The sequence below is a fragment of the Lagenorhynchus albirostris genome, chromosome 11 (genome assembly GCF_949774975.1).
Source record: "Lagenorhynchus albirostris chromosome 11, mLagAlb1.1, whole genome shotgun sequence".
Classification (NCBI taxonomy): domain Eukaryota; kingdom Metazoa; phylum Chordata; class Mammalia; order Artiodactyla; family Delphinidae; genus Lagenorhynchus; species Lagenorhynchus albirostris.
The window spans coordinates 48147415-48160719 of record NC_083105.1 but is presented as its reverse complement, the minus strand read 5'-3'; the positions used below and the strand labels follow the sequence as shown (position 1 = coordinate 48160719).

At 39.8% G+C, this 13305-nt stretch overlaps 3 protein-coding genes across 10 annotated transcripts in view; all 3 read left to right on the top strand.

The window, feature by feature from the left end:
* The window catches only part of NUP107 (nucleoporin 107), a 45017-nt gene extending 37281 nt beyond the window's left edge, over positions 1-7736 (top strand). For all 5 annotated transcript variants that reach the window (XM_060165439.1, XM_060165438.1, XM_060165440.1 and 2 more), the window contains 4 exons: positions 572-697; positions 1085-1198; positions 6888-7055; positions 7424-7736. In XM_060165439.1, coding sequence (XP_060021422.1) covers positions 572-697; positions 1085-1198; positions 6888-7055; positions 7424-7531 — 516 coding nt within the window. In that variant the 3' untranslated portion in view covers positions 7532-7736. The remainder of the gene's footprint in view (positions 1-571; positions 698-1084; positions 1199-6887; positions 7056-7423) is intronic.
* Positions 7737-8760: 1024 nt separating this feature from the next.
* On the top strand, positions 8761-9474 carry LOC132528819 (NPC intracellular cholesterol transporter 2-like). Its single transcript, XM_060164922.1, is given in 2 exon segments — positions 8761-9060; positions 9062-9474. Coding segments are annotated over 2 exon segments (450 nt in total). The 5' UTR covers positions 8761-8781; the 3' UTR covers positions 9233-9474.
* A 1376-nt stretch (positions 9475-10850) lies between these two features.
* Positions 10851-13305, top strand: part of SLC35E3 (solute carrier family 35 member E3) — a 31395-nt gene continuing 28940 nt past the window's right edge. For 3 of the 4 annotated variants that reach the window (XM_060165453.1, XM_060165455.1, XM_060165451.1), the window contains exons 1-2: positions 10851-11425; positions 12252-12362. In XM_060165453.1, the coding sequence (XP_060021436.1) occupies positions 11024-11425; positions 12252-12362 (513 nt within the window). In that variant the 5' untranslated portion in view covers positions 10851-11023. The remainder of the gene's footprint in view (positions 11426-12251; positions 12363-13305) is intronic. The other variant, XM_060165454.1, reaches the window with a different exon arrangement.

The following is a 13305-nucleotide window of genomic DNA, read 5'->3' as shown; positions in this document are numbered from 1 at the left end:
GGTGATTGACTCATTATCTTAGCTCCCTTGCGACTGTGGGACTGACTGATCCATAAGAACTTTGAAGACAAGACCTGGTCTTCATTTGCATGAGCCTCTAATCAGTGCTAACCAACTAAGAACGTTTCACATGGTAGATAGTGTGTGTGATGTCTGAAATGTATGTTTTCTTAAGATTCTTTGAATGCTTCTCTCAACTTTAACATTTCTGCTTTTGGCAATAACTGAAAAAAGCAAGATATTCTGTATTGTGACTAAACAACATACTCATTCAAAATTCATTCAACAAATAATGAAGTGATTGGCTAGGTTCTAGGACTAATTCTGGATGTCTTTCTATCCTTGCCCTCTAGAAGCTAATAGGCTCGTCAAGAAGACAGACAAGTAAATATGTGAACATCACAAACAGAACACTTATTCACCATGATTTTTTTTGTATAAAAAAGAAATATTAAACGATTTTACTTCTTGCTACTGAAAAATTATTTCTAAGAATCAAATTTTTAAAAACTTTGTTGAACATATGTGAACAGTTTTTTGTTTTGTATTTCTCTTTTATTTTGCATTTTAGGAAGCCCATGAAACCTTTAATGAGTGGTTTAAGCATATGAATTCAGCTCCACAAAAACCTACTTTGACACCTCAAGCAACTTTTACTGAGAAAGTGGCTCATGAACACAAAGAAAAGAAATATGAAGTAAGTTGAATGTAGATGAGACATGTCTATTGCATCTCAAAAATACATGTCATATATTTAAAGAGATCATTTTTTCAGCAGTTATATTCCTATTATAACAAGTGATCTTCCTTACTATTGTTCTACTTTGAAAAAAAGCCATCCCTTTAGTTACTTTTCTGTAGATAATTAACCAAACATGAAACATACCTTCAGGTGACAATAGTGCTCATTTACATGGTTAACATTTTAGCGTTTTATTGAACTGCAGTCCGTCGATGTTTGTTTTTATATTTGGCTTACTGAATGTCAACTCTTTAGAATGATGTTCCGTATATGTATATTCCTGTCTGTACTTTACAGATACATTATAGTCTGTTATATATCTGCCTTACGTTTGTTTTGCAGATGGATTATGGTATTTGGAAAGGGCATTTGGATGCCCTAACTGCTGATGTGAAGGAGAAAATGTACAATGTCTTGTTGTTTGTTGATGGAGGGTGGATGGTGGATGTTAGAGAGGTAAGCTGTGTGCATTGTTTATAGCTAAAAGCAAAAATAATGTCTTTTTTTAAAAGTTTTTTGAATAGGAGCAGCTACAGATCCTATATAACCTTTGTACTTATAACTAAACATCCCATAATTTAACCTGAAATACTAGTTAGGGAATATAGGAATGTTTGACTCTTGGGTAAACTATTTTTCCATATTTAATATGTTCACTTAGGATAGTAAAATCTGATTTTTAAAAAAATATTTATTTATGTATTTATTTGATTGTGCTGGTTCTTAGTTGCAGCAGGTGGGCTCCTTAGTTGCAGCCAGTGGGCTCCTTAGTTGTGGCATGTGAACTCCTAGTTGCAGCATGCATGGGGGATCTAGTTCCCTGACCAGGAATCGAACCCAGGCCCCCTGTATTGGGAGCGTGGAGTCTTAACCACTGTGCCACCAGGGAAGTCCCAAATCTAATTTTTTAAAGTTCTGGACCTAAAAATTAATTATATATGTATTCAACTCAATTTATGGATATGAAGATAAGTCTAGTAGAATGAGTAAGACATATATAAAGCAGTGGTTCTCACCTCTGAGCTGTCCATTTAAATGATCTGGAGAACTTTTAAAAAATACTGGTTTGGTTCCACTAGTGGTTACCACTAGTGGGGAGTGGGGAGGGAGGGGCAACATAGGGGTTGTGGAGGGGGAGGTAGGAACTGTTGGGTGTAAGATAGGCTACAAGGACATACTGTACAGTATGGGGAATATAGCCAGTATTTTGTAATATCTGTAAATGGAATGTTGCCTTTAAAAATTGTATTAAAAAAAAAAACTTTTAAAGAGTCCTGAAAAGACATGACAGTTAAATGTAGTATGTGATCCTAAACTGGCTCCTGCATTGGAGGAAGAAAGATGCTATAAAGGAGATATTAAGGTATTACATCACTGTTAAATTTCCTGACATCGTTAACTGCATTGTGATTATATTAGAGAAACTTCTCTTTATTAGGAAGTAAACACTGAAGTATTTAGAGGTGAGGGAACATGATTATGCAGCTTGCCCTCAAAGGGTTAAAAAAATGTGTATTTATAGATACACATACAGATGCAAATCATAAAGCAAACAGGGCAAAGACTGAACAAAGGGTGAGGGTATTGAGATATTCTTTGTACTATTGTTGTAATTTAGTTTGTTTGAAATGATTTTCAAATAAAATATCTTTTTAAATACTAAAAAAAAATACCGGGTTCCACTTCCAGAGATTCTGGGTTAATTGGTCTGAGATAGGGCTGGCTGACTTTTTTTTTTTTTTGCGGTACATGGGCCTCTCACTACTGTGGCCTCTCCCGTTGTGGAGCATAGCCTCCAGATGTGCAGGCCCAGCGGCCACGGCCCACAGGCCCAGCTGCTCCACGGCATGTGGGATCCTCCCGGACCGGGGCACGAACCCGTGTCCCCCGCATCGGCGGGCGGACTCTCAACCGCTGCGCCACCAGGGAAGCCCTATCTGGAGAGCTTTAATGTGTAGCCTGGGTTGAGAAACCAGTTACAGAAGTAATAAATACCATAATAAAAGCACAGATGAAGCATTTTGTGAGCTTAGGAAAAGAAAAGGTTCCTTCTACCTGGAAGAGATCTGGACAGAATGCTTGAAAGGTGTAGCATTTGACTGAATCTTGAACGAATTGGGTAAATTTGGATGAGCTGAGGTGGGAGAAAGGAAGGATGCTGCAGGTAATAATGGTGTGAGGGAAAGGCATTGAGGCTTGCTCATGGGGCATGACAGAAACATGGAGTAACTCAGTTTTACCTCTGCAGACCTGATGATCTGTCCAAGGATTGTAAATGCTGGATTCTTGGATATTAGGTATATTATTTTGAACAGAAAAATCACAGGAGTATGTTTGGTATCTTCCGTTCTGCATTCCCTGAATCTTAGTATAGTCACTCCTTTTTCATACTTGATCTTAGCCAAAAGGTTGAGAAGCGATCATCACTCCTTTTTTATTGTTTGTTTTGTTTTGGTTTTTGCTACTACATTTTTCTAGTTCCTCTGGCTTCCCTTTTTGACCAGAAGCAAAAACATTAGGGACAGGAGACTAGATTTGAGCCCCTATTTGCTACTTTTCCTGATACAGTAACTCTGCTGACTTCATAAATAGTTTTGAACCTTTAGCAGGTTCCTTGGGTTTTCTCTTCTATTTCATGCTGCTGCTCACGAAGATAAAATTTTAGTGTTGCAAAATGCTAATTAAATGGTATTTAAGGTTTGAAAAGACTTGATGCCTTATTTATACGTAAATCTTTGTTATTCTAAGTATTAATTAATCTTAGATTAGGGACTTCCCTGGTGGTGCAGTGGTTAAGACTCCAAGCTCCCAATGCAGGGGGCCTGGGTTCGATCCCTGGTCAGGGAACTAGATCCCACATGCATGCCACAACGAAGAGTTCGCATGCCACAACTAAGGAGCCCGCCTGCTGCAACTAAGACCCGGAGCAACCAAATAAATAAATTTTAGAAAAAGATAGTGAAAGTCACAAAACAGACACTCTGGAGCGTTTTAAAAATAGAGTAGGAGTGGAAGGCTATGAATGATACCATTTTGTTTTACCGAACATTTAAAAATCCATATTCAGTCTCAGTCATGTCTTCAAATCTAATCCAAGCAAGAAGAGATTTCTTGAACAATCAAATGATAAATAATGATATTTTGAGTTGAGTTTAGCTTAATCCTCTTACATACTCAGCAAAGCAGGAAATTATTCAGGGCTCCTGATAGCACTTATATCACTTGTATAAAAATTAGGAAATGGTATCCATTCTCTTACACAGATAGATTCCATGCCAAGTGCACATGACCTGTAGACTGGAGACATGGATTAGATTTCAGCCCCCACTCACTCACCTGGCTAGCACCATGTGCAAGGCACAGCTGTTCAACAAAGCCCTGGCCTTGTATGCTGACTCTTACATCTGTACCTCACTTTTTACATAACTGCAGAACAGGCCCATTCGTGTTGGAGGCTGGTGGCACACAGGGATGGCAGGGGGAATGGAGGAGGCAGCTCATCTTTACCTACTTTTTGCCACCTCTGCCTCAACCACATTCTAGTTGAAGCCTCAACTGTCTTCCCTTGCTTCCACTCTTCCTTACGCAGTCCCTTCCTCATAGAGATCAGCTAGTAATCCTTTTAAAATCAAAGAGGTATGACTCTCCTACTCAGACCCTTCTGATGGCTTCTCGGTACACTTTGAATAAAACCCAGAGTTCTTTTCTTGACCTACAAGATCACACATCCGCTGGCCCTGACTGCCTCCCCAGTCTTGTATCCTACTGCTCTCCCCTCACTTTGCTCTAGCCTTCTGGCCTCTTTGCTGTTCTTCTGCCTAGAGTCTCTTTTCCCCCAGATATCTGCATGGATGGCTTCCTTCCTTCAGCAGTCTACTCCAGCGTCATCTCTCTTTAGAGACCCTGCCCCACCCCCAAACCCCCTATCCTAAATAGGACATATACATATATGCACATATATGTACATAAACACATCAACACATATCAGTTAATGAGCTTTTCTCACATATAAAGCACTACATGTCCCAGATGGAAAGAATCTTTTTGTTTTATATATTTACAGGATTTTTCAAATTTTTCAAATTTACAGGATTTTTTATTCAGATGAGAAAAATATCATAGGTTGTAGCAGAGCAATTTATTCCCTTTTCCTTGTGGCAAATTGCTGGGCCCATCAGGCATGATTCTGGTTGGTTGACGGTTGATAGCAGCCAACCCACTGGTATGGAAATCGCCTATAGTCAGCAGAAGAGATCACACCCTGATATTTGGCAGCAACAGGATTTTGGAGAGGCAGGTGCCAGAATCCATCCTATGAAACGAGGTTATCAATAAGCAGGTGGAAAGGAGTCTAGGGGCCAGGGGTACTTTGCTTCTTTAGCATAGGGGGAAAGAGTACATTGGAGCACAAATGGAGTGACCCAGAAAGAAGCAGTCTTCTTATTCTTACTAGGCCCCTAGTAGGATTCACTAATATGAATTATGAGTAAGACCTTGAGGTGTTTTAAATCCACCTCCAAAGGTAGTAAGTTCCTATTTGAGAAAATAAATGAAGGTGCTTTCCCTTTTAAAGCTAAGAACATACAAAGCATGTGTTTTAATATTTGCTTCTATGTATCTATATCTCAAAACAGGACAAAAAGGTTGACACTAATTTTTCATATGTGTGGAAACCTGACCTATGTCAGATTTAGTACAATTATTCCTTGGTATAATTTCCGGATTACATTCTGTTGCTTCACACCTCCACTTACATCTACCTTTGAAAATGTTTTAGCAATTTAATATTATAGTCTCTCACATGAAGAGATTTTTAGTGATTAATATTGTCATAAGGAAAAAAATTTTAATTAATTAGGTGTCTTATTAGGCTTTTCAAAGGACCAGTTGGTATTTTTGCTTGTCCTGTTTTCTGTTTTGTTTTACACTATGAGTCCTATGGATTTCCTCCTAATTTTTAAGATTATTTCAGAAATTTTATTGTGGTTGGGTACCTTTTTATTATTTTAATTATTTTAGTTTTCAATTTTTTATAAGAAAATGTAGTGGGCATGAAAGGTCTGTTCTGGGGCTTCCCTGGTGGCGCAGTGGTTGAGAGTCCGCCTCCCGATGCAGCGGACACGGGTTCGTGCCCTGGTCCGGGAAGATCCCACATGCCGCGGAGCGGCTGGGCCCGTGAGCCATGGCCGCTGAGCCTGCGCGTCCGGAGGCTGTGCTCCGCAACGGGAGAGACCACAACAGTGAGAGGCCCGCGTACCGCAAAAAAAAAAAAAAAAAAGTCTGTTCTTTTTTCTGCACTCTTAGTACCCACAAAATTTTTTAGAAAGACCCCTGTATACTTATAAAGAAATGCTCACTGTTTTCTCTACAGTGTTATCCTCATGTATGTTAGTGCTGTCCCATGCAAATCTTCAGATTCTTTTTTTTTTTTTTTGCGGTACGCGGGCCTCTCACTGTTGTGGCCTCTCCCGTTGCGGAGCAACAGGCTCCGGACGCGCAGGCTCAGCGGCCATGGCTCACGGGCCCAGCCGCTCCGCGGCACGTGGAATCTTACCGGACCGGGGCACAAACCCGTGTCCCCTGCATCGGCAGGCGGAATCTCAACCACTGCGCCACCAGGGAAGCCCCCCAGATTCTTTTAATTTTTCTATTTTTAATAAATTATACAAAGACATCATAAATTCATTCTCTGTTTAAAGAAACAAAATATGTGCAATGAAGTTGTCCTCCCTGTGCACCTCTCCCCTCATCCTGGTGCTTCTTCCCAGCAGGAATCACTGCTGGTGGTATGAAGAGCCCTCTCAGTCCTCCTGGTATCTGTGTTTCCTTCTGTATATATCCAGGGCAATGGTTATTATTTTCTGTTCTGATTTTTGCTCTAGTCTCTGTTTTTCCTTTTATGCATGTTTTTATTTAAAACATAGTAAGTACAAATTCAGAAGCATTCTGTTTTCATTTTCAGACTTCTGACTCCTCTGAAGATACCATGATAGAAACCCTGCCTTGTTTTATTTTTAGTTAGCATGATAAGCTTTACAGAAACACTTTAGCTTTTACCTGTTGCTTTTTGGTTTGATTCATTGACTTTTTTGTAAGGGTATTTAGCTTAAAGTTGTTAGAATGACTACTTGATGTCTGTCTGTAGGATGCTGAGGAAGACCATGAAAGAACATATCAAATGGTTTTACTGAGAAAGCTTTGTCTGCCAATGTTGTGTTTTCTGCTTCACACCATATTGCATAGTACCGGTCAGTATCAGGAATGCCTGCAGTTAGCGGATATGGTATCCTCTGAGCGCCACAAGCTGTATCTGGTAAGTTCTAGAGCATTTGCACTTTTAAATTTTAGTGATTTGATAACCTCTGTAATAATATTTAGGTTTGTGAGATGTGTTTATATTCTTTAGATGTTCTTAGACTTTCTTAAAGTAGGGATCCAGTTTTAATGTTTGTGCTTTTTTATCCAAAATATGTATACATTTCTGATCAGTTTGAAGTATATAGACTGATCCAGAGAAGTAGCTTTGAAGTCCTGGGCTATCCTAATATACTGGCCTCTGGCTACATAAACCTTAAAGAGGAATTTCTTCTTGCATTAAGCTAATCAGGTTGATTAGGTGACTGTAAATTCACACTCTTTTTTGTTCTCATTCTTAACATTTTTCTCTTTTTTAAAAATCAGGTGTTTTCTAAGGAAGAATTAAGGAAATTGCTACAGAAGTTAAGAGAATCCTCTCTAATGCTCCTAGACCAGGGACTTGATCCATTAGGATATGAAATTCAGTCATAATTCGTCTGCTGTTTGTAATCTCAATAATTTCCATGATAAATGGAAGTTTTTCTGTAAAATATATATATTTGTAATTCCTGGGTTTTTTCTTTTGCCTTATGGGGAAAATGTTTATGAAATTTAGGCATTTAATTTTGTACTTTTAAGAATATTATGGTGACACTTTGAAAATTTAATGTATTATATAATTCCCTGTGTTTATTAATAAAACTATATAAAAACTAAAATTTTCTGTTCATATGAATTCCAGGAACGTCCCTCTATTATGTAATAAGAAATTAAATTTCCTGTTATCCTTTTTCCCTGTGATCATAAGTACTCTGAAATCTTAAAGAGGATGGAAAGTAGATACATGTTTAAGCCAGGTATATAAGTCCTCATCATAAAATTTGGTGTTTTTAAAATATTACACTTAATTAGATGAACATAGCAAGAATGTTTTCTAAAATAATATTATGCTATTTTCTTTATTTTGATGACGTTTCTAGTTTATTAACTCATTCAGCAAACCTCTAAAATAAGTTGGAGCATGTACAGACTTAGAATAGTGTCTGGCACACAGCAAGCAGTGAATAAATTGGGGAATACACAGTAAGAGCTCATCTAGCCCTTCCAGTAGGGGAAATACAATAAATATATTTTTAAATGCCATTTTAAAATACAAGTAATCCAAGCAGGGAGAAACTATTTCCAGCTAAGAGGTTTCTGAGGAAGTACCATTTGAGCTGGGGTCTGGGTAATGCACTGAATTTGCAAAGACAGAGATACAAGCACAAGAAGGGTGGGGCACTACAGATTAGGAAATCAGTATAAGCAAGGCCTACAAATGGTAAATGCATGTTTATGAATCAGCATTTATGTTGAATTGACTAGAGTGTAGGACTTATAAATGAGAGATGACCAAAAGAGAGAATGTGACTCTAAGAGAAAACATGATGTAAATGGATTATAAACCTGAATATAAACGCTGAAACCATAAAACCTTTAAGAAAAATAGAGAATATCTTTGGGACCCAAGGGTAGGTAAAGATTTCCTATACAAGAGATAGAAAGCAATTACTATAAAGGAAAAAATTGATTACTTAGACCATCAAAATATAAAACTCTGCTCTTCAAAGATATTAAGAAAATAAGTAAGCCACAGACTGGGAGAAAATATTTGCAGAAGGATAACTGACTAAAAAAACTCGTGTCCAGCATATATAAAGAACTCTTACGCTTTTTTCCTTGAGCTTGCAGTCTTAGCTGCGATGCGTTTCTTGGGCGCCGTGTTCCTGTTCCTGGCACTCAGCGCCTCTGCCCTGGCCGAGCCGGTGCATTTCAAGGACTGCGGTTCTGGGGTCGGAGTTATAAAGGAAGTGAATGTGAATCCATGCCTCACCCAACCCTGCCAACTGCACAAAGGACAGTCTTACAGTGTCAATGTCACGTTCACCAGTAGCACTCAGTCTCAAAGTAGCAAAGCCGTGGTGCATGGCATTGTGATGGGTTTCGCCATTCCCTTTCCTATTCCTGAGCCTGACGGTTGTTAAGAGTGGAATCAGCTGCCCCAATGAAAAAGACAAGACCTATAGCTACTTGAATAAACTACCCGTGAAGAGTGAATACCCCTCTATAAAACTGGTGGTGGAGTGGGAACTTACAGATGACAACGACCAACGTCTCTTCTGCTGGCAAATCCCAGTACAGATTGAAAGCTAGAGCTATTTGATGCCAATATGTCCGTCTGGGGGTGAGAGAGCACGGGTGGAGGGAGAGGAGGAGAGATCAAGTCTACACTGAATCAGTGCCATAAGATGAAAGGAATTTCTAGACTGCCGTTCTAGCCTCTCAACCTCCAAAAGCACCTAAGACCCTATTTCCTGAGAGCGCAGAACTGTCGCCCCTGTATTATCCTTTGTAAAAGGGTTGAAGGAAGGAAGAGAAAGTGAGACTGTAGGGATTGATTTGTCTTCAGGGGGAGTTGTTTGTTTGTTTTAGTTTGGTTTTTGCTTTTGGAATAAGGAGGGTCTAACCAGACATGATCCAAATGAGGCTGCTTGGGGGATATTGGATAACTTGCCCTAGGGTTACTAGCCCTTGCAGCAAAGCACGGGTTCCAAACCACATCCATCTAGCTGGGATATTACATCTGCAAGTTCCTCATCTCCACGTGCCTCTTTGAGTTCAGTGCATCTGGCCAATGAGCTTCCTCACATCCAGCTCCGCTGCTTCACTGGCCATGACTTGCTCTGCAGTGGTGTCCAGCGTGGTAGTGGAGGGGAAGTATTCTACAACAGAAATTCTCTGCAGTTAGCTCATGTCTCCTTTACTATCTTAGGTGGTTTTCATTAAATGCATCACTTGATTAGCAAAAAAAAATAATAATAAAAAGGCCAAAAAAAATTTAAAGAGTGGACAAAATAGTACAACAGATGATTCTTGAAGACACACCTAACCATGTGCCTGTGAAAAGTGCTCAAGTCAATGGTGAATGCAAATTAAAACCATGAGATACCACTATACATCCATCAGAATGGCTAAAATCAAAGACTAACAACCAAATGTTCGGGAGGATGTGGAGCAACTGTGACTGGGACATATTGCTGGGGAATGTAAAATGGTACAATCTTTGGGGAAAGTTTTGACTATTTCTATTCTTGTGGATAACTATTTTATTGACCTTTTCAAATATTATAAACAACAATCTACCATTTAACCCAGGAATTTCACTCAAATGCATAATGTTTAGAATAAGTAAAGTGATGTGACAACAGATGAAATAAATTGAAAATATGGTAGAATACCATATACAACTCTGACCAAGTATATTAGAACATCTAAGTAAAATGGACACTTCTAGGATGATGAAAAACCAAACATTGATTCAAAAAAAAAATCTGAATAGTTTACTAACCATGATGAGTATATGAGGGTTCATCATACTGTCTACTCTTCTCTATGTTTGAATTTTTAAAATAAAATGTCTAAAAATATGGTTTCAAGAAGTAATGCTTTCCCCTGTTTGGCGAGGGCTAAAATTTGCTCAGCACCAAGAATACCTAGCAAGTCTACTCAACCGACACAGAAAATACCAAACAAGAAAGGGGTCGCAGATTGGCGCAGCCAGGTTTAGGTAACCCAGGAGATAGTGGACCAAGGACGCAGCTCTCCGCACCCAGAGCTCAACGCGCCTGCGCAGGTAGAGGCCGCTTCCTGAACTGTTCAAGGGCGGAAGCGCGGGCTCCCCGAGTCACGTGGCCGAGGGCGGAAGGGGGCGGAGCGCGCGGGACGTGCTGCCGCGTAGTCGCCGGCTGAATGGGCGGTGGCAGAGCATGTGTGATCCGCTGAGGCTGCAGGTTGCCAGGGACCCAGTGGTTGCATGCCTCTCCCCGGCCGGACCGTAAAGCCAGGGGCTGCGAGGACGCGGCGGCGGAGGAGGAGGCAAAGGGCAGCTGGAGGTAGGCCGGGCGCCCCTTTCCGAGGGTGAAGGGCCCCGGCTCCGCGGGGGTCATGGCAGCGCTGGCCGATAGAGTACGAGGCAGAGGGCGCATCGCCGCCGGGCTCCTGCTCAACCTACTGGTGTCCATCTGCATCGTGTTCCTCAACAAATGGATCTATGTCCACTACGGCTTCCCCAACATGAGCCTGACCCTGGTGCACTTCGTGGTAACTTGGCTGGGCTTGTACGTCTGCCAGAAACTGGACATGTTTGCCCCCAAAAGTCTGCCGCCTTCCAAGCTTCTCCTCCTGGCCCTCAGCTTCTGTGGCTTCGTGGTCTTCACCAACTTATCTCTGCAGAACAACACCATAGGCACCTATCAGCTGGCCAAGGCCATGACCACGCCGGTGATCATAGTCATCCAGACCTTCTGCTATAAGAAAACCTTCTCCACCAAAATACAGCTCACGCTGGTGAGTAGCTTCAGCTGGGCGAGGCGCACCTCTTAACAACCCACCTCCTGGACAGTCTTTCTCCCTGGGAAATTTGAATGGTTAACCTTGCACCACGCTCTTTCCCGTGATCTGGAAATCCACTCGAGTCCTTTGTGAGCAAGTGAACTTCAGGCTTATTTGGGAAAGGTGAAAAAAAGCCATCTTGGCGCTCTGTTGGGCTTTTAGCCCAGTAGAGTGTGCTTGTGTGAGTTTTAATAACTACTGTTTGATGGAAATCCTTAAATGCTATGATCGGTAAGAAAAGAAAGCTGTGTTGGGTGATGCAAATCTGTATGGGATTAAGTGCAAAAGCTCAAACTGAAAAACGTTTATGATAAACGTAAAATGTTAAGTCTCAGGATATGTTTGCGGCGACATACTGCAGAGGCTTCAGCGTCTTTAAATAAGACTAAAATAATTTTAGCATTTCATAACTTACAGCATTTAAAATCTTAATGCTTTTGTTATACATTTATATATTGTTTAGACACTGGTTTTGGGGTCCATTTACTACTATGTGCACGCGTGTGGTATTTTCTTGCAAAGTGCAATGCATCGACTCATTTTACCCAGAATTTTACTTTAAATAGAATTAAATGTGAGCGTAAATATAGAATTATCATATTTCATTTTGAAGAAATAGGATTACCAGTCCGTTTTTATTCAAATGGAAAAAATATTTATAAAGGTTCATTGTTTCCTAATGATGTTTTTATGATTAACCTTTCAAGACACTGTGAAAGGAATACTAATTTTATGTCTCATAAATTTAATCTGAACAACGTTTACCTCTTTTTCTTTACAGATTCCTATAACTGTAGGTGTAATCCTAAATTCTTATTACGATGTGAAGTTTAATTTCCTTGGAACGGTGTTTGCTGCTCTTGGTGTTTTAGTTACATCCCTTTATCAAGTGGTTGGTAATTTTTTTTTTCTTTATGTGCCCTTTTTAGCAGATTTCATAAATTTTGAAGCTGTGCCCCAAGGTTTAGACAATACAGTATAGAGACAATAGACTGTTGGGAAGAAAGCATAATTGCATAAATTGTCTGACTCAAGGTGAAGAGAAGAAAGGAGACAGAGAAACTTGGGTGTATGATGCTCACCAAGTACCTCCCTACCTGTTTGTAAGTGTATATTACCCATGCTTAACAGTCTGAGTTTGGGGTGATGGTATATTATTTTCTGGGATATCTTTACAAAATGAATAGTAAGACTTTTTACTTGAGGATTGAGTCCATTGGTTGTATTTACCATTTACTCTTTAATTATGACATTACTGTGAAGGAGTGAGTACAGGTGCAAAAATTTGAACAGGAAAGGAAAATTTGAGATTTGTAAATCTTTGCCTCAGAAGATATGCTGCTGTTACAGCTCATATATTCTAATCATTTTTCTCCGTCAATATTTTATAGCAATGGGTATTTCACTTCTTGCACTAGCGCGGTGACTTGCCTGTAACAGCCATTTATTTGACATTTGTTCATGGATTCACTTACTTCATTACCATAAAATCTCAACAAGTATTTTTGTTTGTTTCTTATATATTGGAGGAAAGAATAGTGAATGACGAAGGGTACAGTGAAACAGTGTTTTCTCTGTACTGAAACCCTTGGACTGGAAATTGTGGTTTCCAGTGCCTGCGTATGGGGAATCAGAGCCAAAATGTGTGACCAGTTTTACTTTTTTCACAAACGTCCACTGGTTATAAACTAAGGCATTCTTGTTATGAATGTTAGGAGTTTAATAATACAGCTTTAGCATCTTAAATTTTCTAGTACTGGTCATTTCAGAAACATTGTTATGTGAAAATTCTGGGGTTGAAAACATTTCTTAGTGGCAGAGAAGCAGTTTAAATG